This window comes from Saccoglossus kowalevskii, chromosome 8 (genome assembly GCF_978046115.1).
Source record: "Saccoglossus kowalevskii chromosome 8, keSacKowa6.1, whole genome shotgun sequence".
Lineage (NCBI taxonomy): Eukaryota > Metazoa > Hemichordata > Enteropneusta > Harrimaniidae > Saccoglossus > Saccoglossus kowalevskii.
The window spans coordinates 18,353,180-18,379,426 of NC_140648.1; the positions used below are offsets into that span (position 1 = coordinate 18,353,180).

The 26,247-nt window shown below is 34.2% G+C and overlaps 3 protein-coding genes across 4 annotated transcripts; 1 reads left to right on the top strand and 2 right to left on the bottom strand.

Annotated features, from left to right (window-relative positions):
- Window positions 1-2,334: 2,334 nt before the first annotated feature.
- Window positions 2,335-7,682, bottom strand: LOC144349435 (E3 ubiquitin-protein ligase TRIM56-like). Of its 2 annotated transcripts, XM_085502285.1 has the most exons (6): window positions 6,282-7,682; window positions 5,871-5,976; window positions 5,344-5,418; window positions 5,096-5,169; window positions 3,065-3,129; window positions 2,335-2,804 (listed from the first exon to the last, which is right to left on the bottom strand). In XM_085502285.1, the coding sequence occupies exons 1-6, from the start codon at window positions 7,666-7,668 to the stop codon at window positions 2,703-2,705; spliced, it is 1,809 nt and encodes a 602-aa protein (XP_085358411.1). In that variant the 5' UTR covers window positions 7,669-7,682; the 3' UTR covers window positions 2,335-2,702. The 2 variants fall into 2 exon arrangements, with proteins under 2 accessions (XP_085358411.1, XP_085358412.1); XM_085502286.1 differs by lacking the exon at window positions 3,065-3,129 and having other exon boundaries at window positions 2,702-2,804.
- Window positions 7,683-13,541: 5,859 nt separating this feature from the next.
- On the bottom strand, window positions 13,542-16,406 carry LOC100372515 (tRNA methyltransferase 10 homolog B-like). Its single transcript, XM_002733233.4, has 2 exons — window positions 16,289-16,406; window positions 13,542-14,745 (listed from the first exon to the last, which is right to left on the bottom strand). The coding sequence occupies exon 2, from the start codon at window positions 14,677-14,679 to the stop codon at window positions 13,714-13,716; it is 966 nt and encodes a 321-aa protein (XP_002733279.2). The 5' UTR covers window positions 14,680-14,745; window positions 16,289-16,406; the 3' UTR covers window positions 13,542-13,713.
- Window positions 16,407-16,452: 46 nt separating this feature from the next.
- On the top strand, window positions 16,453-24,574 carry LOC100372365 (UPF0193 protein EVG1-like). Its single transcript, XM_002733232.4, has 6 exons — window positions 16,453-16,619; window positions 17,164-17,226; window positions 19,571-19,753; window positions 22,608-22,748; window positions 23,485-23,585; window positions 24,058-24,574. The coding sequence occupies exons 1-6, from the start codon at window positions 16,529-16,531 to the stop codon at window positions 24,292-24,294; spliced, it is 816 nt and encodes a 271-aa protein (XP_002733278.2). The 5' UTR covers window positions 16,453-16,528; the 3' UTR covers window positions 24,295-24,574.
- Window positions 24,575-26,247: the final 1,673 nt, after the last annotated feature.

Sequence of the window (26,247 nt, forward strand, 5' to 3'; positions counted from 1 at the left end):
ACGTTCTATGCAGCCAATCTGAAAAATGAATATGCAAATCTTTCGTCGCCTTCGTTCAGCCAATCAAGACAAAGAATGTGAACGAAAGGAGGTAGAAAGAAACAAAAATACAGCGTCTGGCCAATCATAAGACATGTATCATTCATTTAGCAAGTTCGCTACTAGGTTGCTCTCGTAGGGACAAACAAGGTAAGTTCTCTATTTTGTCGCCAACACCTAATAGCCAACAAAACGTTTTGCAAATATGCAATATTTATGCATTATATTTTCAGGGTAATTACGCACCCAATTGAATCAATTTAAATAACGTTATAAACTAGAGCAAATTTTCTAACACGCACTTATCATATGCGATACAATGTTGGATAACATCTTCATCGGCGTTGTCGTTAACACTTCTTGTGGTCAGGATAATTCAAGTATATTTTGTTCAATTTTTCTCAACCTTCTCAATACTATTAACCAGTATATAATATCAATGCAGTTCAGGTTTGGTATAATAGCTGGCTCGTATATTTATGAAGATAAATATTTGCCTCATTTGCTTGAACAGGTGGAGTTTGTAATTGAATGTAATTAGATGCATGCCAATTGGATACTGATAAGACTAGCTTAACTTGAAAGTTCAAATCAAGTTAGTAAAGAAAAAAAAACATACAGGTATACAAGGAATGTCGATAATAGGTACTTTTATTTTTACCTTGCCTGTATCTTTAGATAAAAGAAAGGTTTATGAGAGGGGTGTATGTCTTTTCCTCATTGTTCTTGTCTTAAAACCTCGTCTCTTGTGGTTGTGAATATTATGTATAGTTTTCGAAGAATGTGTGAAAATTTGGATAAATAAATTTTAAACAAATAGACATAAAAAGTACATTTATTTAAACTGCTATTTAGTGAAAAGATGTCTGTCATATACTCTCCAACATCTATTACTGTTACAAATCTGCATAAGTTATATGTAGAAAATTATATTTTTCTCGCCAAAGTATATTGTTATTTGGGAACGTTCATGAAATGTATGTCATATTCTATAAGTTTTCATGAGATTAATGTTATTAATATGGGATTAATATAAAACATGTACTACTGAAGGTATAAAATGTTATTATACAAGTATTGATACATACCCTCAGCATTTATTCAATTTATAACACCATGGAGTCAGGTATTTGTCGTACGTAGTATAAATTCATTTTCCAGCAAAATTTGACCAATTTTTTCACCAATATTTTTTCTACTGAAATTTGCTGAGGTATAATTGTTGCATTATTTTGGAACTTTCATGGAATTCATATTCTATAAGGGACCGTAGACTAAAATTAAAATTCAATGAGAAACAAGAAGTAAATTTACGTCTGTACCTATATCTCTTGATAATTCTGGCTCGACCATGTTCAATTTCACATATACATCACACACTGTACATTCATTTGATGATGCATTTAAACACGGTCGTCGTCAACCTACTCACCAACTGCCCTGTCGTCAGCCTACTCGTCGACTTTCCTGTCGTCAACCAACTCATCAACTGCATCGTCTTCAACCTCGTAGTATTGCATTCTGGTACATATCCATGAAATCAACCACGCTCTTTAGTAAATGCGACTGATGTGGTATTTTAACTTGGGATCTCATGGCAAAATGCAATACTGTATTGCATGTACTGTATAAAATGTAACTCTTTTAAATGGGCTCCAATGCTTAAATGGCTATGATACAAAAATGTAAAAATTAACCACTGTTGGTCATTCATAATCCGTGATCAATCGAGGCCATCACATAATGATCGAGAATAATCGACATTACATATCACATGACACACGCTCTGGCTCTTTGGACATGGACATATACATAACGTGTGCAAATATCACGGGGAATATTTCCTTATTCGGAAGCCTAGATTAAAGCGGGAGGGTCGTCACCTGCGCACGCGCGGGAATTGAGTCCCAAGCGACGATAACAACACACGCTTAAAACGCAAAGGCTCATGGGTAGACGCTTGTTTGTAAACAATAACACGCTAAGGGCATCTGACGCATGCGCAGGTGACGACTCCCCTGCTTTAACATTCCATTCACTAGAGTCTGATAATTTGAGATTCGGCTTATCAGATTTTTACCAATCACGGCCAAGGTCATATATCATAACTAACCAATCCCATAGGGAATTATATCTGCGAATACTTAAGATCCAACACGTGCTTGTATTTAAGACCTGTTACGGTCATCGAATAACGTTGTGTTGTTTGTGTCATTGTCGCCTTCACCTGAAGAAATCTTAAAATACTATTTCCAACATAACATCTACTCAATAACCAGACAATTAACCCGTGAATTTATATGTCAATCATGAACACTTTAATTCAGCTTGCTGATATATAAAAGTATTAACTAACAACACAATAAAATACTCGTCTGAATCACATGGTTGTATTACATTAGGACCAGTCAGCATCGGATGCTTACCTTCAAAACAAAATGCGTTAGGTATTAGGCCAATTACGATTGTACACATCAATATAATACATTGTAGTGAATTTATTTGTATCACTTGTTTATGCACAAAGTGACATAATAATATAATAATTCTAATATAACGTCATTGAATTAATGAATTGAAGTGTTGTGAAATGGTCAGAAGGCGAGAACGTGACATTAGATACATTGACAACTTTACAATACAGAGAGGTGCTACTCGATATCTTAGTAATCTGTGTGAATATCACGGGGGACATTTGCAGTAACACGAGCTTCCAGTACTATGGTGTCTTCTTTATAATAAAAATTGCTGGGTTCAAGAAGCACCTACAAAACATAAGAACCGTTTAAATTGACTCGTTTGTTCTGGTGTTAGAATTACAACGCAACATTGTCAAAACAAATATTAGTTTAAAAGAAAAACATAAAAAAAATATCGCATACTCAGTGGCACAAGCCAACCATCGGTGTATTACTTCAAATGTATTTGTCAAATACATTTACTTTCCCCTCAAATCGATATTAATTCCATATTCACATTCATAACCCTAATAATACATTTACTGCAGCGTAAATAAATGACTTACCGACCAAGGTATAAATTTTTTGGAACCCTGAAGTTTCATTTTCTCGGAAAACAGATGCTCAAAACCTGCAGATAACACATTTTGTGAAAGGCGTTTGCATGTAAGTCACACAGGCTGTTGTATATGCGTGTTATTTTTTTCCACATACTCAAAAATACATATACATGTGACAAAATGTATAGTGTTCAGAAATAGAGAAAGCATAAATTTAACCTGGAATTATTATAATAGTTGCATGTCCAGCTACATATTAAGTTCGTTCGTTTCTTTTAGTGGTTCGTTTTTTACGCGAAAATACAAAGATTCGGCTAGATTACGTATAATTTGATTGTGGGTTGTACTCATCAACTCGATGTATTTGCGAGGATATGGATCTGTATATAAGTAGTCAGAGATGATTTTTTTTCTCAATTCATGGAACGAGTAGATTAGTCCTAATGAAACTCACTAAATTATTTGGACGGAATGGACAAACACATTCTGACCTGGCCAGATTCCTATGCCTGCCTCTCCTACAATATATTTTAGAAAGACTCAGTTCCTGTGAACACTAATAATCGATGTCACAACATAGTGACTTCAAAGTTGACAAAAATATTCCTCACAACACATATATTGAATAATCCAGGCTTCACCAAAATTATAACGTTGGTAAACATTTTGATTTCATGGTGAGTATACAAAGACATCATTTTACAATTCTTCTACAACAACGAGTCTTTGAGCATTCACCTTTGGCCGCGGGGTCTGAAACTTTCCAAAATAGTTTTAGAGCATATTCACAAAACTGATATAGGGTATATACTACACCTGTTCCCTTGCTGAAACCCCAGAGCCACACATTTCAATACACTTACCCAAACTTGTTTGGACTGATAACTGACCAAACCTGGGCAAGGAAAATTAGGTTGTAAAGATAATTTTTTGACTTGATTAGCTAAATATTTATAGGCTATACAATTATTCCCAGGAAATTTTAATGTGAGACAACAGGCAATGGTTCACCCATATTGAACCATTTCTCTGTTTTACGTAACTTGCCCCTTTTTCATTAAATAAAACATATTTTTATTATCCATTTGTCACAATATTTCTCTTGTTGATTCAATTGCCTTTGGAGAACATATATATTGCTACTAAAAAATGGAAGATCTTATGTAATAAAATGTTTTTAAACACGCCTATGTGGAAACTAGACACTCTCCATATTTGGTGTTTCAAATCAAACATTTGGCTGTACAGTAATGTTCATATTAGCGACAATTTCACGCCTACAAGGCTTAATAAAATGACAGAATTGGTGACATACTCAAACAGAAATACCACAAAGTATATTGTTGAAATGGCATTTGGTCATACAAGATTCACGAGTACGCAGAAAATCCCCTTCTTTCAGGTTAGAAAGTAAGTTTTTGTATCTCCATGATTACATTTAAAAAAAATATATATATATTTTGTTTTTCGTGAACACACAATCCCTATCTCTGATAAATTTCGTCGACCAACCATCATGTGCGCAATTTTATGAAAGTCTAGATAAACACATTTCCCTAAATAGTGTATATAAAAGCCATTGTTCAATGACTGCTATAGATATGTCACGCCAAATACATCTGATTGAACAACCAACTATTTGATTCCATGTGCCAAATGACTTGAAAGCAAACCGATATATGTTGTGTTTATTAATTCATAAACAGACCGGTTTGTTGCCTGGAATCCACTGAATGTTGGATGAATATGCTGGCAATATTGCAAACAAAACACAAAGTTCCAAGCCACGAACATTTGCAATTTTCTTATAATTTTGCTGGGAAACATTGAACAGTTGAAGAAATTGCAGAAAAACTAAAATATATCCAATTAATAACTAAGAATGTCAACAAAATGGCTTTGCTTATATACGCCATACAATGTTTACTGCAAATTCATAAGTGATAAGAGATAAGTAATCATTGTGTCTTGTCCGAATTATTAGTAATGTACGGCAGATCAATGTGTGGAAACTAGTATCTATAAAAAATCACTTACTATTATAATAGTTATTATACGCCCGTAAAGAGTTCTTCAATTCTAGAACAACTTTTGCTTTACATGACCATGACCTGGCGAAAACGCATTATAATCAAATTAACGTTTGTGACTAGAACAACAACTACTTTAAATTTAAATTAAATAAACCGCAATTTTAACACAGTAACCACTCATTTTAACACAGTAACCACACCTTTTAGTATCGAACAATCACAGACATGCCTTGAATTTATACCCATACTTACAGAGCAGTTGAACGTGCATTGCATTCTATATACACACCAAGATGGTCATCGGTTGTCTTTTGTGCTAATATTCTCCTAAAGTATTGATATATAATATTTGATTAATTATGCAGGATAACCCTATACGTGGTTTGTATCGTCTGGGATTCAGGCTTGTGCATTTCCAACTAGTCACTGCGGGTGTGCTGATTACTGGCTATTTCGAGCCGACATTTGGGGATAGGTGAGTGTTGCTCATTGGTTAACGGGTTCACCTGCAATGACGAAGAGCTTCGCCGTGTGCGCGAGTCATGTGCTTTCCATAGCGCCGCGTGTTACGTGAATGTTTGTTTGCATGTATGTATTTATATACATTGACCATACCATTATTATGTGTAACTAAATATAGTAAAGTTGGAATGTATGATATTAATATATATGTATGTTGCGGGTGTAGAGTTGCAATATGCATTGTATTTTCAGTCTTAAGACATAATCTCAAAATAATATAGTTAATTAATAACATAGCTATGTAGACAGATACTCACCAAGGTATACCCCAAATAAGACATTCAGGACTGTAACGGCCTGTGTGGTCCAACGTGCTGATATTCTGAACTGTGAATTGGAACGTTTTTTGACAAGTTCTTTCTTCTATTTTTAAAAGAAACATTATATTCATAATTACCATATTTATGTGTGTAAGGCGACAATAGAGGTATATACATATTAACCAATTAATTGGTTAGGATACGTTTAATTAATTTTGACAAGACATATTTCTACCAGAAATTACTACACATATGGATGTGTTAAATGCACTTTCACGAAACATGAAGGACAAATCGAATGAGCATTCATCGCATCAAAATATAATTTTAGATGTTTATTTCATTTTGGTCTTTTGCATTTTTGAATTTCTGATGGTCATTTTTGCGAAATAAAATATTACCACATACCAGGCACCACTTCAATGGTGAACGGAGATCCTTTTACTTGATATTCTCCAACAGAGATGAAAAGATTGTGTTTTCCCTCTTTCTGTCCAGGAACTTGTACAGTGTGCTCGCCATCGGCAATAACTATCAGTTTCTCTAATGTACCGTTCTGTCTTTCCAACTTTGCAGTCACTGCTACAGTTCCCAGTTGTACTATAGGATTACCACCACCGTCCTTTGTTTGGATTCGGACTTTGAAATCTTCTCCAACAACTACAAACGTTGGAACACCCATGGTGTTGATTGTCTCCACCCTGGTATTTATCCCAATGCTGCTTTTGAATATTCGTTCGCCAGGCTGGAATTTTAAAAACGTTTCTACAGGTGTGTGTGCAGTGACCGTGTTGCTCAGCTGTTCCACTCTCGACATCGTCTTCTTGTACTCACAGATAATATCACTTGCATCACCATACTTCATCAGCACATCAATAAAACTACACGTACTTGAAATGTTCTTTTCTGTTATCTCGTAATGGTCAAGTTCACATTCCAAATTCTTGATGATGGTATCTTTCTCTTTTGTTAAATCGTATATCAGCTTCTTCTCACATTCACTCACCCACTCCACAACTTTGGCGGCATGTTCCTTTACACGTTTCACTTCAACTTCGAATAGCTCTGGTATACTAATAAGCTCCTGTGCCACAATATCTGCAGATTTCTTCGATTCTTCCTGTTTCTCTTTAAGTATCTCAAGCGGTTCTTTCAATGTACTAGTACACTCGACTACGACATCCTCTAAATAAACATATTTGTGGCCCAGGTGATCATGTTCTACACAGCTGTAACACAAAGGACTAGTCTTGCAAACTGTACAGTAGAATTTCGCATGGTTCTCTTCATGGCCGGATTCTTTGCAGTTATTATCGTCGCTATTGTCGCCTTGCTCATCTGGTGCTGGAGGGTCGGGCTTAAAATAACAGTCTGTCGAGATAAGTCGGTGACCTCTGGTTACCTTGATCTTTCTGTGAGCTTTACTACACGCCTGACATAAATTTATAGCGCAATCCAGACACCGGTTCGTGCAATGACTGTCCTCACATGCTTCACATGACAATTTACCTGTCCCGGTGTCAGTGTCCTTGGCTTTCACGAACTCCACGAGTCCATTTATGAAGCTGTTAGTACCAAGTGTAACCAATTGGACTTCATCAGACACGAAAGTAGCGCGGCATTGAGGGCAAATCAACTCTTCGTGTTTCTCCACTAGCTTCTGCAAACACTTGTCACAGTACGAATGCAGGCATGGTAGTGTCTTAGCATTGGTGTAATAATCAAGGCAAATGCTACACGTTAAGAACTCCTTACCAATTTTGTTGAGAACACTGTGGGCTTGTTGCGACGCCATGTTTGTTTGTAGAATGTTATGTCGGTAACAGAGTGCTATTCAAAGTAGTTCATTGAACTCCTGAAGCCATCGGGAATAGCAACGCATATTTATAACCTATTTCTGAGAACTAATGAGTTTTAATGTTTCCTGAATTCACAACTTGGAGAGGTGATTTTCATACAGTTCATTTGAAATATCATTATTTATTAATATTGAAAAATTCTTTACATATAATAAGCTTATTAAGTTCATTAACAAACATTATATAAATAAATGCACAAACGGCACCACATACTGAAACTTACGATGTGTTTTTATTTTTGCAAATTTTCACATCATTGTTGATATATACCCCCTCCCATTTATCGAATGGAAAGGCAACATAGCTGACAGCGGCGGCGGTCGCCCACTCGAAAAAAATGTTGGGCGTCGCCCCTTTAAAATCAAGCTGAAACCCTTTGTGTCAGCAAAATTTGCCCATCAAAATGCAGGAAATAGCGTTTCAGAGGGTCTATATTTCAAATTTTTAAGGGGAGCCTCTAGTAATTTAAGGTCGCGCCTTCGGCGCAAGGTTGAGGAGACCCCATCTGGCTGACTGCTGTGTCATTCTCCTAGGAATCATTCATTCGATGCTAAAGTGAATTTGTCTAGTCTACTATCTAGGTCTCCATGCATACTATCGTGACAGTACTTTCATCGCAGATATTCTCAATTTATATAATTTCATATGATTTAACGTTCTAACGTTATTTCACCGTCTAAAATCTGTGAATAAATAAGACTAGGCATTGCTTAAAGGGTGGTGTTCGACGCGCATGAAAACAAACTATGTACCAGTATTTTACATGCGACGGCCCGGTACCGGCACATTTATTTATTTATTTAGGGTTGGACCATTTGATTTTTGAGGGGCGGAGGTCAGCTCAGTGAAAGGCAAATTTTTTTTTTTTTCTATGTGTTTGGAATTTTTTTTTTTATCAGTAGGTTTGCTTGCAAATTTTTTTTTTTAGGAGTTCATCATATCTAACATTTTTTTTTTCATTATCTTCAACGCAGGTAGAAAAGACTTCATATTTTACTGCTATTTTACGTTTTTTGACAAAGTGGCCTCCATTTCGACAAATTTGATCAAATCTCAAGACAAAACAGGCGGCCATTTTGGTCCAAATTTTGAAAAAAAAATATGACGTGCACGTGTAACCCAATATACATGATCATCATATAAAGTTTGATTGAAATCGCCCTATTCAGCTTCGGAAAACAGTTCCAGACACGTTACAGACTGTGAATTTAAGATATTAAACAAAATGGCCGCCATTTCGACAAATTTGATCAAATCTCTAAACAAAACATGGTGTTTAAATTGTCTTGAAGTATAGTACCTATGTAAAAACTTTCAAGTGAATCAGGCGATATCTTTCAGAGGAATCAGCACAAAAATGAAAAAAAAATGAAATGGCCGTGAGTCGGCCATTTTGGACCGAATCTTGAAAAAAAGTGACGTGCACCAATAACCCACTATGCATGATCACCATACAAAGTTTGATTGAAATCGCCCTGTTCACGTTCAAATATCAGAATTTAGCAAATTTGGGGGACAAAATGGCTGCCAGTCAGCTATATTTAATTGAATCGTAACGAAAATTGGCATATGTAGGTCATCATAGATTGTCTGTATACCAAGTTTAATAATCCCCATTTTCGGACTTCGTCCGAACTGGGACTAAAAAGGTTCGTCGGCAGTCCGAAAACAAAAAGAAAAAAGAAGAGAAAGTGTGCATCGTCCCCACATCCTGTTACAAAGCAACAAAAGATCACTGACATTGTAACAAAAAGGACTAAAAGGCAGGTGACTGCTACATGTACTAAAGTGGCTGATGACAGTGGAATGGTTGGTGCGAGTGAGGTGGGTGGTGAGAGTGGAATGGTTGGTGAATGTGGGTTGGGTGGTGAGAATGAGATAGTAGGTGTGAGTGAGATGGGTGGTGAAAGTGAGGTGGGTGATGAGAATCGGATTGTAGGTCAGAACGAGATTGCTCTGTAAGAGTGTGATGTAAAACATTTGCTGACAAAAAAATTTTCTCATTTATTTTAATATTTATTTTATTACATTTTATTTATTTTTGACTCCCGTGTGTGAAGCACACAATGGGAGTCTTTGCAGTTACCCTGTCTGTATGTGTGATCTGATATCTCAAGAACCGTATGTTGGTTTTTAATGAAACTTGGTGAATAGGTGCTCTGGGCTAATACGCAGATTTGATTAGGTTTTGATAAGTCAATTTTTGGCTTTTCCACTGATATCTCAGGTACTGATCATCACATTTCAATGAAACTTGCATAGATACATAGAACGATGCACAGACAAATATGAGAAATATTAATTACCTAATTTGCTTAATTAATCAATTTTTAGCTTTTGATATTTCAAGTACTATTACTTCATTACTTTTCAATGAATCTTGGTACATAGATGTTCTAGGACAATACACAGACCTGATTAGTTTTGGGTTAAAATCAGATCATATTAATTACTTAATTTGCATAATAAATCATAATTTTGGTTATAATCACATTTCAATGAAACTTCATACATAGATGGTCTGTGACAGTACTTATCTTAATTTAATGAATCTTGGTACATATATATTCTAACACAATGTGATGATTATGTTAGTTTTAGGTTTATATACATCTATAATAATTATATAATATCTATAATAATATAAATCTATAATAATTTACTTTTCATCTTTCAACTAATTTAGTTATGATTAATCATCACATTATAATGAAACTTTGTACATGTGCACCCTGGAACAATATACAGACCTAAATCTATACATGGTAATAATTTCTCAATTGGTATAATAATTCATTTGGTTCATTGAGGTAATCCACAGACATGATTAGTTTAATGCATATTGATTATCTATGATTAGCCCATTTCTGATAATGTATTAAACAAAAATCAGATTTAAATTGAATTCATCGCAGAGGTGCTCTGGATAAAAAATCAAATGTATTTTCTGTATGTATTATAAATAGTGATAATGTGAATCACATTTTTTCATGTTGTGCATCTCAAATAGCAGACATAAATTAGTTGCCAAGCTTCTTGTTTGAAAAGCAAATCTTAAATTTTGATTAATTTTAATGTGTCTCCAATACTCTCAGCACTCAAGAGTTCTTTCTAAGCTTCCTTTCTTTGATATTTATTTTATTTTTTACTTGTTTAATACGACATGGTTCCATACAATCATGAATGTATCTTGTCTATTATTGTGGTCACATAACATAGCGTGAAGTGCTATATTTGCACTGGCATTTTATTTTCCCTGTTTTGCCTGTAGTCAATTTTCTGCAAAATAAATTCCAGTGAAAATGCAGCTTTCTCTATACGTTTGCATTGAGTCTTAATACAACATAGTGAAAATTAGATCCACACAATGCCAGAAAGCTGTTTTCAGCGAAAATAAATTCCAGAGAAAATAAAGTATTTTACAGTAGTCAGCAATATTACAAGCAAGTTTTCGAACAATGTTTCTGTTTTAATCTGTAAATGTATTTAAATTAAACAGCTAAATTGTTAGAGATATTGCATGCAATACCGTATTTGCTCTATTAGTAGCGCATGCTCTTATGTAAATAACAGAGGTGTTTCTATGGTCAAAATACATCATATTTTAATAAATCAGTATACAATCAATGCAATTGTTGCCGTACATGTGCTTCTATTGGAGATGCTCTTCTAATAGAGCATGTATGGTATACAATCTAAATGCAACCAGAGTGAAATTGTTTTTGAAATTAATATTGAAATGCAATATTAATTTTCCCTCTGCTATTAATTAATCCACAAACCAGAATTATTGACATCCATTTATATATGACCTAGTTTCTTCTTGTACTCGGTGTCCTCTTATCTTGGCAGGAAGAATTGCCATATTTTTCTCTAAGTCATATAGTGACAAATATTTTTTTTTTTACACCGGTGAAGCAGCAATTTTTTTTTTTTGAAGAACCTTTCACTTTGCAAATTTTTTTATTTCGTTTCTGACCTCCCCTCCCCTCAAAAATCAAATGGTCCAACCCTTATTTATTCCCAATTTGTTCAAATGTTCCGTCTCTCACAAAACGTTGTTCTCCTCTTTGTATTCTATAGACAATACTCATATTTAGATACATCGGTGTAAAAATTAAATTTGATGCGATGATAGTTCACTTGAATCTAGAGCAGTTGTCTACGATGTGTGGTCGCCGTGAGATCAATCATCATACGAGTGTTAAACATTATACATGCAAATACCAGGAAGAATGATTCTACCATTGTGAAATAGCGCCATGTCGACCATCTTTGATCTGACTGTGAAACTAATTGACTAAAAAAACAGTATGATACAATTTGACGATGTCTGCCAGTTGGCCATCTTTACCTTATCACAAAACAATGTATCCTAACATGTATAATGTATGTAGATACCACATTTTCAAAAAAACAAAATGGCTGCTAGTTGGCCATCTTGGATTGAATCATACATCACACATAAAGACACATGCAAAGAATGGAGGGATTCAGACCAGGGGACAGATGAACAGAAGTTTCTTGTCATTATTCAGGAAAGTGCAGACTATAATAAATAGGATTATTTTGTAAATTTGTTGAAAAGAAGGAACTGGCGGTGAACAAGTTAGAACAAATTCATGGAATGACCGATAAATCTTATGAAGTTTTCATAGTTTCTGATATTATGTTTTAAACATAGATTGTTCGAGTTGGTGTTTTTGCTCAATTAAATTTCTTTTTAAAAACAAAAACCTAGACTTAAACTTTGAGTATGTTTAAAATGTTTTTTTATTAGTAAGTACAATGATTTAAAAATGTAACAATAATAGCAGCTCTTTGAATAACAATATTAAATTTTTTATAAAACAACAATAAACACAAGTGACAATACAAATTGCTACTAAAAATACAAATGTTTTTATCCTCTTTTTGTTGTTGATCCAGTAACATCAATTAATCAGTGTTCAATCACAATGTATTGTATTTAAGCTGAGTGTAAACTATTAGCGTTCATTCTCCAAGTATTGACTGTGCGTGCTGAATCAGTCTCTGCCACAGGCAAATTTGAGTTTCTTGTATTTAACAAGTGTGTATGGTGAATGCTTGAACATCAATAGTGATACGCAAGAACAGTAAAATGACGAACAGAACGTTATGATCTCACTTAACCGGAAAGCTTTTGTTTTCTGTAATTTATTGGAATAGTTTTGACAATTACATTGCTAGTCCCATTTACACGATTTTCATGCTGATCGTTCTACAGAAAGCGACGGTGAGGCTGCTTCACATCATTGTGCTCAAGAGCAGGCCTACTTTTTTGTGTTTGGCAGCAGTTCCATGGCTGTTCATCAAATTTGCTGAATTTTGGCTTGAAGAAATGTTTTTATATAAAATATATAAAAACACATCAACCATAAGTATAGTTCCTCGTATTTAGGTGTAAAATGTTGCCTATGCCAGAGACTGATTCTGTCCTTCAACTATGTCACCAAGAGCAGAAATCAGTTGAGGCTTGGAGAATGGCATTCCCTTTGTAACTATGGTAATAATGAGGTAAAATACAAGCAATGAGCAAAAATGTAGATGCGCATCCTGAATAATAGATCTAGGATAAAAACATTCTATATATAATTTGATATTTACAATAGCAGATTCAGTCAGGCAGTGGTTGCCATGGCAACATTATTTACTGGAAATTTTGCAGTTTTGAAGCCTTTTGAAGCTGTACATACGAGGAATGCATCATATTTTTTGTGAATAATTCATTAAAAATTAAACCCTGTATACTGAACTTACCTGCCCTTCACTTTATCTCCCCTTGATGTTCATTACATCATTAATTACAATTAATGATGATACTGGTAATGGAATTAATTAATTTTCATTTATAAACATGTGAAAATAATGCGTTTTTTTTCATGAAATTGGTCAGAATCACCAGTCTGTCATTTCAATACAGTACTTGGAAATGAGGTCACCCTAACGTGATGCTTATACTAAAGAGTTAGTTTTGAATATTGCAAAATTGTTGTCTCAGTTTCATTCCCAGTCTCGTATTCCTTTAAAACGTATCCTTTCCTTGCAGGTACGCCAGTGAGCAATGCTTCCCTCCAATCCCCTGTGTTGTGGTAAGTTAACAAAATATCAAAAACTTGATTAATTGCGAGTATTTTGGAATAACTGAATTTTCCATCTGTTTTTTCCATGTACTCGGCAATCGGGAGATGAGCCGTATAAATTTCATTCACATCAGCATTACTCAGTGTGACGTTTTTTTGTGGTGATTCGTCAACTAGTCCACCAATGATGTACACTTTATCTGGGTCTAAAGTTTCCAAAACATTGCTGGAATCTGGTGACAGATAAACAATTTCATCCTTCCTAAAAATATCAAAGTGACTATTTTCAACCTTATCGATGATATAGTCTTCAAATCCACAGTTCACCCGCACACATTCTTTGTAAATTGTACCCTCTGTGTCCAAATTGGTGAAGTACACATGAAATGGTTTCTGAGCTTGACGGTTGGAACCATAGAGTCTTCCAAGCTGTTGGGATAGTTTACAGATTTCTTTTTTGTCCATGTTTTTTTCAAAGCCACAGTCTATGCAGATACAGAGACCATCTTTCATTGCATTTTTCAATCTTGTTCGTATCATTCGACACCTGTCTCTTTTAGTTTCTTTCCCATTCTCTGTATGTGCAGTGTTTGCTTTAAGTACTTCTGTTGATTGACCAACTTCATCATCTCCATCATTACAGTCGCAAACTTTTTCCTCTCTCTTTCTCGCACGCCTTCTTTCCTTCTTCTCCTTTCTCTTCAGTTTTTTTAATTGCACAATAGCTTGGTACTTCTTCAGACGTTTTTCAGCTTTCTTGGAAAGTTTGCAGCTTGATTGTATTGTTGTTTGTTCATCTTGTATAGGACTGTCACAATCTTCCAGAGTAGAACTCTCAGCCATTCAGCTAGCTAGTGGGTTCCTCCAATCACCAGCAATATGATATGGTATCAGTGCTCCACTATAACCCTTCAATTTAAATAACAGAAATGTTAGGTAAGTGAGATAGAGACACTAGTAAAATGTATGCTGTACAATTTTTGAAAAAGATCAATGAGTTTCTATGATAAAATCAACTCAACCAATTCAAAAGGGAAAGAATTAGACCTATTAGCACTAAAGACATGTAGGGTATCTATCAGTAATGGTCCCTTAGAGGGCGGCAGTCGTCGTGTCACGTCCTGTTCGATATGGGACTCATAGCGACGTATACAACGCGTGTAAAATACATTGTTTATTTACATGAAATGCGAACACGCGCTGCGCAACGACCACCGCACTTTAAACAATGGAGATTAATTCAAGCTGTTGTAAAACAGCTCCCATCAAGTTCAGGTCAGGTTGTTTTTCATCGGCTTTTAAGTTACTGCATAGCCACAAATCAGATATACCAGATTATGTGTCTATGAATATAACCAGCAGTGATTGTATGCCACAATTACTAATACAAATTGTATATATGTGGAGATTTAATCATCAAAATAGAGAAACTGAATTGGATGTTTAAATCATCCACGATAGCAGTAAATTTGCCAATGTTAGAAAAGAAATCTATGAATCCTCAAAAACAAAACAAAAAATTCGCAATTAACACATATTCATACCATCAAAGATTTATAAGATGAGGGTACACAACTGGTGTAAAATGCAATGAAAATCTTCATTCTAAGTCATGCAAATAGCAAGATGATCAGAAAAATGCAAAACAAGCCTTTATTTCAAGAAATATGATACACATGTACAAACAAGTAATTTGTTAAAGAGTCTTATAAATCCTTGATACCATCAAATATGTCATACACGATAATAATTCCCAAGCACCAGTAAAGTACCAATATCACTGTGCACTTTGCATGTACAACGAGCTCACACAATGATTATATCGGTAAGACTGATCAATTCTCAGTAATTGTGATAGAAAGAACAGTGTTCAGGACTGAGTTAATTGACTTTACAATATTTCATGCAATTTGCTTCAGTGCCTGTAATCCTGGAATTTATGTTCACTAAATGCAAGTGTTGTTTCATAAAAATATAGTATTCATCACAACTTCCCAATAGTTCTGGACAACCATGAGTATCCACCCTTTAACTACATATAATTTTTTCACATTATGGTAAATTGCTCAAAAATCGTCATTTTCAAGGGTGTTTGACGGACAATAGTTTGGTGACCACACCCTTTTATCTGAATTTTTTGAGCACAAACATAAAATAAAGCCATATGGTAAATTGAAGGAAATCCGGGGTTTTAATGCCTGGTAATGAATCTGATTTGTATTGTGTGAGAGTTCCAACATAAACGTTAGAAATAAGATTCGTGGTTCTAGATATGATCTGGCTGTTTTATGGGTGATATTTACACCGGGGCTTGACAACACTCCAACAAGATTCATGTGAATACGACCAGACGTTTGCAGCGATCGAGCTCTATGCTCTCACCCAAAGCTTATGCATTGACAAAATATTATCAAAATCGACTAAAAAAATAATTATTTGAGAAAATACATACCAAAATCAGAACAGAAACAATTGCCTTTGGAATATATCAAGATAGGCAACTAGCAGTTAACTGGAAATGTGTGTTCTGTCCCGGCGTGTACCGATCGAAATGATGACATCCGAGGAAACCCACTGATCGATTCAGCTGTTCTATTTGACCCATGACCCGAAGAGCGCCACCACTTATGCGCTGAAAACAAGTGCGCAGACGTCGTCAAAACAGACTTGTTGGATTTTTCTCGATGACAAAATGGCACAACGGAAAGGAGCGGTTGCGAAAGGGGGTATGTGGCAGGGCCATACTGTTTCCTATAGTAAAGAAACACAGGAATTACTGAAAGGTGAGTTTTTGCAATCGCTTAGTCCCTACGATGTGAGAACGATGGAATTTGGCGATCGAACGCCAGTACGGCCGAGGCCGGTAAAAACTTGTCGATCTATGAATTAAATGGGGGAAAATAGTATTACCAAGGCAACCCGACGCTAAACGACACACTTGATATAACTGGAATAATCCCCGTATGATAACGATAACGTCATTCTAGAGAGTAATAGTTTGTTTGGTCGATCAAGACGAACGTGTGAAGTGTCCGAATAAGTAAATGCAAACATCCAACGAAAACAAACGAAATTTCGGGACGACGGGGAATTAGGCAACATATCCCGGTGTCACGGCCTGGTGATTATGCATTATTTATTTGAGTTGCATATAAGGTATTTAATACAGAACAAAAAATAAACAATTAAAGTCTGTAATAAAAATATTTGTATATCGTGCAGAAGTCTTGAAATTAAATTCAATGCATTATTTGTTATGGTGCCTATAACAAGTGTCTTCTACTTCAGATGTGATTTTCATCTTTTTCTTTTTTCGTATATTTCAAGTCATGATGGCAGAATCCAGATTAACAAATTTCCAACAGAGACAAATAAACAATGAAATGAGAGGTGAGTGTAAGGTGTTTACCACTTGAAAGATGGGATTGTGATTTTTGTGTGACCCCTCAAAAAGTTATACATCCTGGTACTTTTGAGGGGGGGGGGTACAAATTCATTATCAATGAGAATTTCTTGAAATCTCCTCCAAATGCAAGCAGTTGTCAGTTGAGAGCAGTTAAACATGAAAAAATTGATTTGTAATATAATATTGGAAATTATTGCTGTTATTTGGCCAGAATACCACCAGAAAGTACCAGGATGTGTGACCTTTAGGGGTCGTGTGTGAAGGTTATTCCATTGTAGTTTATACTAAAATTGTTTTAAAAGAAAGTATTCTAATTTGAACACCCTTTTCCCAACAATATCTACCCCAGGATTTTGACTTGATTACTTAATGTATGTGTAATATCAGGGTTTGATTGCTGCATGTAATAAATAGGAGTGCATTGCGCCCACTTATCTGTATAAAAACTTGTATAGCCAGAGATTATGGTCAAGAGTGTACTGAGTAAAAGAACAAATTGTATCATTCAATAATATTCTGTGGGAAAGTGTTATGGCTTTTTGTAAATATTTTTTAGCATCTTCAATAATATCAGATCTCTTGTAAATTTTGTCTGTGAAAGTGTCAGCAATGATATAATAATAATATTTATTGCATCTTTAGAAATACAGTATTTCTATCAGTACAGTAGCAATAAAAGTATAATAATAATTAAATAATAAAGAAAGAGAAAATATTATAATGTTAAGTATAAAAGTAAAATGTAATGTGTTAAATTTTTTACTAATACTAATAAGTTTAATAATAATAAAACTAAGACTAATAATAATTCAAAGCTATCAACTATCTATTCTTTCTTGAAAGGCTTTGTAAATAAACTGTGAAACCTTTTTTATAATTTCACAATCATCTGCACTGAGCAATCGAATGAATGTATTGTGTGCATCATGTGATAGAAAATTAAATTCAGACATAAGTTGTTGGCGCAAGTTTCCATATTTTGGACAGATAATGAGAAAGTGAAATTCATCCTCAATCACATTCATGTTGCACTGTTTGCATTTTCTTTCATTTACTGGTGTTTTAGGGTGTGTGTATCTGCCCTTTTCAATTTCAAGTTTGTGTGTGCTTGTTCTCAATTGTAGTAATGCATTTCTATGGTTAATGTTCTGTAGTGTCAAATACGGCTCAAAAGAGTATTTAAATTTGATTTTTGCAAATGTTCTAAGTTTACTATTATCATTTGAGATTTGTGACTTCCACTGGTTTACATATTTTTGTTTTATATTTGCTTCAATGTTATTTATAATCTTATGAATGTTTCTTTTTGGAATACCTGTTGTAAAATTTATTAATGATGTGTAATAATTATCTTTTAATATTTTATTTACTGATGATAACCATGTATGTTGCTGTGATTTTCGTTGTTCATAGTATGCTTGTTTTGCAAGGTTATCCTCTGGCATATCTTTTAGTCTTAACCAGTATTTTATTAGCATTTTTTTAATTTCTATTAATAGTGGTAGTTCGCCTATTTCGCTACTACATGCTTGTATATCTGTTTAAACAAAGTGTTCTCTTACAAAATTTTAAGTGAGTTTTCTCAATTGGAAATTTCTCCCATTTTCCAAAATCCAAAATGTCTGATCCCCAGACATCTGCACCATAGAGTAAAATGGGTTTAATGTTTGAATGAAATAATTTCAGAAAAAGTTTGATGTCAGTGTTCCCTTCCAATGTTTTGTTCAATATAAACATAGCTTTGCATACTTTCTCTGCTAATGTTTTCTTTGCTTCTATAAAATTTCCAGATGATGAGATTATTATCCCAAGATAAGTATAACTTGTCACACAGCAAATAATTGTATTTTTGTAATAGAAGTATTCAGATGTTTTTAATGATTTGTTCCTAAAAATTAAGATTTTTGTTTTAGATAAATTTATTTCTAGGTTCCATTCAGAACAAAATGTCTCCAAAATATTTATTAAATTTTGCAAACCGGGTGCTGAATTCAGTTCATGGAATCAGATTAGTACCGGTAGATCAAGTTTCAGAAAAAGTGAAATGAATTGAGTCAGGTATTGAAGGGTACACAGTACATAAAATGTTAATGAAAAACAAGTCTGAGAATGTACCATGTTTCATTCTGCGAACTTTAACTTTGAGCACCATGTCATGATTAACAATTCAGAAAATTACAAAGAAAAATTATATGGGTTTAAAATTTGTGAATAATGACAAAAGTTAATTTTGGCACTCAAAGGGTTGAGGAATGACTTTCATTCTTTTTTTTCATTTTCTTCTTCTCTTCTGTAAATTTGTTTGCATATTTTTCATGATCAAAACAGGAGGTGGAAATTTACCCTTGAGAGTACATCCAACCAGCAGTGCAGAACCAGCAGCCCCACCACCACCAAGACCAAAGAGTAAAAGAGTTGATGCTAGGAATCATAAACCAGGACTGAGATCAAAAGACGTTATTGAAGGGCGCATGGACAAATATAAATCTGATTACCGACCACTGCCAACAAGTAAGTTTGAATGTAAAGTCTAATTCAGGGTGTAGGTTTTCCAGAGCTGGATTATTCTGATCATGGATTATTCTCAGAACCTCCGTGTTCTGATGTACTGCTAGAATATTGTGGAATACCTTATTTTCGCTGGAATTAATTTTCGCTGAAAAGGCTTTTTGGGCGTTTTGCTTGGAATTTATTTTCACTGATTTTTCATGAGTTTAATGTGAAATATAGGAAAAAAAGTATATTCACTGGATTTTATTTTCACGGAATCATCCCTTCAGCGAAAATAGCAAAAATAAATTCCAAGCGAAAATAAAGCATTCTACAGTAACAAGTAATCAATACCGTATTTGCTCTATTACTATCACACACTTATGATAGTGATAAAGGCGTGTCTATGGTTAAATAAAAGTTATATTTTATTGACCCCGTATACAGTAAATGCAATTTGTCATTGATATGCACTTTTATTGGAGTGTGGTTTTTGTAATAGAGTGAATACGATACTCAGAGTGGTTGCTAAATTTATAGTGATTTTGTACTGTTTCATTTTTTTTTTTCGTTCCGCTAAATCATGTTTGTTTGATTCCATCTTTCATTGATATAGATGCATTGAAAAAGTTCTGTCTGAGTGATGTCATTGTCTTCGCTGTTGTCCCTATGGTATGGTGTTATGTAATCAATAGACAGGTGTTACAGGCTCAAAATTCAGGGTTGCCATGAAAACCCTGCACTTAATACCTTCACCTGGTTGTCATGGAGCTGTCAATATTTCCCTCATATATTATCAGTGTAATGCCATTTTAAAAGCTTTCTTGGGTGTTTTTAGAATACCAAAATTTAATCCCTTCGATACCTAAATAAAAATGCTTCTTTGCTTTTCGCCAACAAGCCTTGTTTTCAATAAATACAATAACTTTTCACAATGAACTGGATCAAAAAACAAGGTTTTATATTATAATGATAACAAAAGATGCCAAAATAAAATGCAGCTCAGCATACCAAACATGTGGGTGTACATTAATACCTGGCAACAACACACAGACACATTACTTAATATGTGTGTAAACACACTTGCAAGTATGTACATTGTACGTGGAAAAAAAAACATCCAACAATACAGCCCCTTGTAGACCATAGACAGTTATATTTTCTTTATAATTAGACAATACATTTAACTTCAATGGCCACTGTGCTTTGTGAAAATTGAATATAAGAAACCCATTCATTTGCTCTGGTTGGTCATTGAGCTGATTTAATTGCATCTGAAATCAATGGTATGTCAGTCAGGTCATCTCAAGTTCATTGTGTGTGTACAGTTAAAATGATTGTGTTTAGGTTTAGTGTCTGGATAACTTATATTAATATTAATCTTTATTAGCTCCGCTGTCCACTTTGACGAGCGGAGCTTATCATATGAGTGACTGACCGCCCTCATCTGTCGTCCGTGTCAACTTTTTACTTTTTTGACTTTTTCTTGAAAACTACAATTCTTATTGCTTTGATATTTGGTGTATCTGTACCCAGGACAGACCTCTCTTAGATTTGTTAATTTGCTAATTTTGATAAATATTTTTGTAATTTTTGATAAAAAGTGATATTTTCGACTTCTCGTTGAAAATGCAAGTCCGATTGCTTTGATATTATTCACATAGGTGCTATAGGTGGACCTCTCTCCGATTTTTTCATTTTGTTGTCATATCTTTAATTGAAATTGCTAACAACGGAGGTTTCTCAGCCAAGAGGCTGCTTGTATTTGATAACAATGAGATAGAAATGTCAGTTAAGTTTGTTGAGACATTATTGTGTGAAAGCCCCTACTGAACTCACACACACACTAACAAGGCATTTCATTGCTTTTCACAACCCATGTCTATACAAAGACCAAGCCATTCTAATATTTGTGAAATAAATATTTTCTTTTCTGTGAGTCTCAAATAAACATTCCTCATTTATTGTTCATTCAGTTTATTGAACTGAATTACGTGTCCAGTTGAAATGTTGCCATTGTCGTGGGAGGCTACATGTAGTTATTAGGTTTTTATTACATACTGTGTACGTGAGATTTCAGTAGTCTTGTGTCTCAATACAAGTAGTCATGTGTTATCTTAATGAATCAATATTTTAACCAAATTAAGCGCCAAAGGCCATTGTTGTCATCATTTACAAAATATTTTCTACATATTTTTTTCAAAATTTTGACCTGCACGAGCAAAAAATTATGGGGTAATTTAAAAAATTATTGTGCTTCAAAAGGTTAATTAGATTATGTGGTAATTATGTTTCATGCTTTCATGATGACATATCTATTGGATAGATGCACTTTGACATTTACAATAACTCCTAGCTTTTAATGTTGCACAATATATGTTTTGGGGATATTGGAATCAAACCTACAGTGAATTGCTTCTGTAACTTTAAAACCTTTCCAGCTCTTTAAAATAAGCAATCTAAATATAAACCCAGGTTTGTGTTTCAACCTCACATTTTCATTAAAGTGGGGGTTCATGCAGTTAACTATTATAAATAACAAATAAGTTGGCATGGTTTATTTTTGTTAGGTTTTTTATTCATTGATTACTGTTACCGTAAAATCTGTATTAAAAGCTGCATCCCTGATAGCAGCTGCACCCATTCTTTTTGAACAATTGAGAACCAAAAATTCACAATTTCTCATATGTGGAGATGCTCTAATAGAAGGCGCATCCCCTCTGTTGCATTGTATCATTTTAATAGAAGCCGCAGCTTCTAATAAAGATTTTAAATACTCATTCTTGCACTGCCCTTTTATACATGTGTAACTCCATAATCAAGTTTTGATGTATTGTTATAAATAGGTGGATATTTGTTTTTGTTTATCTCACAGAATCACTGGGGGACAAAGAGAAAGATAGGTTGTCCCACATAATGGCATACGGTGAAGATTTACCCAAGATGACCAATCAAAGATTAGAACAAATACTGAGACCAAAGACGCCGCCTAAAGAAGTGGATAGGTTTGATGAGTGTAAGTATTGCCCCCATGTTTTAGAACCTGGAAATTCTAGAATTGCTTCCAAGCTCTTTACTTGGCAGTACATACCTCATCGCTGCGATATTAATCATTTCTGAATGCTCATCATGATCTTCAAACTATGCTTTACAAGGTCTTTGCTTTCATCAGTAATTTTTAACAACACTATCACCACTTCATCTTTTGCCCTTAAATACTCTGAATCATTCACCCATCCGATAGTGTGATCTATTCTTTTGAATTTCCTAAAACTTTGTAAAAGTCTGTGCTCCTTGTTTCTTAGACTGGCTACAAATTGTTGTAGCTAGGAACCCACATGGCTCCCGAATTCTGGAATGTTAACTGAAAACTAACATGACAATAACATTCAATTTAGAACTAATGATCAAGTTATTAAGAATGGTAACACTTGTGAAATACAACACTATTCACTAAGTTCAATTACCCACCATAGATTCTATAGACCTGGTTCGTGACGTGAGGGAAAATCTTGAGGTCATGGGGCTTCCCCTGACCTTGATTTATTTCTCCGTCATTGGCTGAATCACAGATTAATGCCTACAGTTCAAAATAGTCATTTTGACTGATCGGAGTCTATGGTGGGTATGAACTATGTGAATATGGGTTCCAAGAACCCTCTGCGTAAGTCACACCTCTTTTTTTTTATGTAATTTTTTTAATATATACATTATCTACATCTAAGTATTTAAATTTGTTTCCTTCTGTACAGTACAAGCTGAAGTGGAAGAAAGGCAAGCTTTTCTAGCGGACATGGAGTCACTGGGAAAAGGAAAAGAATTCCGTCCAATCATTGCAACTGAAATATCCAGGGTGAGAAAGACTCATTTGTAGATTCCGGTATTCAATTATTAAATGTTATTTGTCACAAAGTAATATGGCCTTAAGTGTTCAGGAAATCGTTTTTGTTTTTATTAAAGTCCCTGTAAATGTGGAACAAATCAAATTTTAAAACTGATTTAGGCGTAAAAATCAAAATTAGCGGGCATGTCATTAATTTAAATTAGGTGGGCAGATTATAAATTACATACAGTACTAGTATGTTTCGTCATCAGATGACTGTATGGTGCATATTCTTCACAATAATTTCAACAGTATTGAAATGTAACTGATGTTTGTTTTGTAGCGCCCTTTAGTAGATTTAATAAAAATTCTTTTGTTTTTTTTAATTTACTGAGATGATGTTAGACATATTGATGATATGGAATTGTGGTGATGAAACACAGACAGAACAATTATGCCAAGAATGATCCTATTTATGTATTTTTGTTTTCTTCATTCACAGTCAATACGAGAGATGGAAATTATAGATAAGCAGCGAACGGCTGAATTAGAGAAAGCAATAGCTGAACGAGAGAGGCAGCGACAACTATCTACCAAACGAGAAAACACTATTCCACTCCCGGACGTTATAAAAATGGAAAGTGAGAAAAGTACTTTGTCAACTAAAAGCGTAAAAAGTGATACAAAACCATCCATGTCTACAGTTGATATTTTAGCCGACTTCCCTGACAAGTCATAATACGCCTCTACTTACGAACTTTTTTTTTGAAATGAATGACTCTTACTGTAACAATGGTTTGTACCCCAGCTATATATACATATTGAGTCAAAATACAGTAGCCTCTGCAGCAATTATTTTTCAAATTTATTTACTATAATTATGATTTCAATCTTACCTGTGTTTGAACTGCCAGTATGTACACCACTATTTTGATCATTGCTTTTTTTGCTACATTGTAGCATATATGTAGATATGTGTACCTGTCAATTTATAATGTTAATACAAGCTTTAATTTTTACATGTATGTTATTTATTTAGCCTGCCCACGTACCCATTGATCAACATTATCTCGAAAACAGCTGTATCGTAGTATACAGTTACTAAAAAAAAACGGTATTTCATGCTCAAATATATCAATTAGCATAATATGGGCAAGTTCCCAACTCGTAATCTAATCACTTCTGATGCTTACAGAAGTCAGTGAAAATTTTTCTACAGATCATACAAAGTGATAATTCTAGTGATAAACTACAAGTACATAGCATGCTGCAGAAAAACCCTAGTTATATATCCAAATAATATTGCATTGACAATTTGACCTGTGTGTTTTACATTATTTTATTTTATATGTATTTTTTTGTAAATGTTAAAAAGTGTGTTTGATTTTCATCCTGTAATAATGAAGACTTTCAATTACCATTGCTGCTTACTAGCAAATGTCTTAAGTTAAATGTTGGTCTGGGGGCAGCCCCCAGCATAAGCTTGAGATTTGATGAATATTGAAGTAAAATGGAAGCATTTTGTGCAAGTGTCCACATGCAATATTTACAGGTCACTGGATGGTAATGGGCATATTATTGTTGCACATGGACTTTTCTGGAGGAAAGCAATTTCTTTTTATGTGAATAGTTTTCACTATTCTTGTACTTGAAGCGCACTAAATAAATATGCTTATGAGTAAAGGTTTGGTGCATGTATAAGGGAAAACATTGAGACCCAAGAGTCTCATTCTGAGTGTTAATCTGTTCTAACTATGAGGGCGCCTTCTCAAACTGTTTGAGTGATTGAATTTGCGTCGGTGCAACTTAAAATGCTCAAAATGGATATTTCATCAATGTTTTGTGTATATTTAAAAATTTTTATTCTGGAGTAGTGGCAGTTTGTTGTTAATGCTTTTGTCATTGTGAAGGACAGCTGTAATTTTATGCCATGCACAAATTGGTGTAACCTTTGTAAATATTACATGTATTTCAATTGAATTTTGGAAATAAAATGTTTTGGTATAGAAGTTTCGTTTTCAGCAATTTTGACGGTAGAGATGTAAGATACAATTTTATTTTTGCCATATGCCATTTACACAGCCTGGTATGATCTTGCAATCTGAAGGTGATTGCGGATATTACCATCATTAACCAACAACTAATTACTGCATTTACGGTGACCAATAAAATGTCTTTGCAATCTGAAGCCTTAATCAAATTACTGTGGCATACAATTATTCACAACACATTCTTTTTGAATTAACGTGCATTGGATCACTTTCTGTAAGTGTTGAAACATGCATCTCCCTCCTTCATTATTTCAACATACTATTTTGAATGCACTTACGTAAATAACAGAGGTGTTTCTATGGTCAAATATAATGATCCAGCACACAAGTGCAATTTTCGGTTTATGTGTGCATCTAATGATACAAATGTGTTAATCATTCAAAAAAACCCAATAATACTCTCACAGTGTAACCTAGCTCCACTGTGTGCAAGAACAGTTTCGGCAAAATGGGTGTCAGTGATGCAAATATGAATTTTAATAGACTGAAAGTTTTTTATATGCAATTTATTGATGCAACTGTTTTGGAAATCAAAAGAAATTACCATTTTCAGTAACATGTAGAGTAAATTTCAGTCTTAACTTGGATGACTTTCAAACCAGTATAGCGTTAATGAAATAAACCACAAATAAACCTTGACA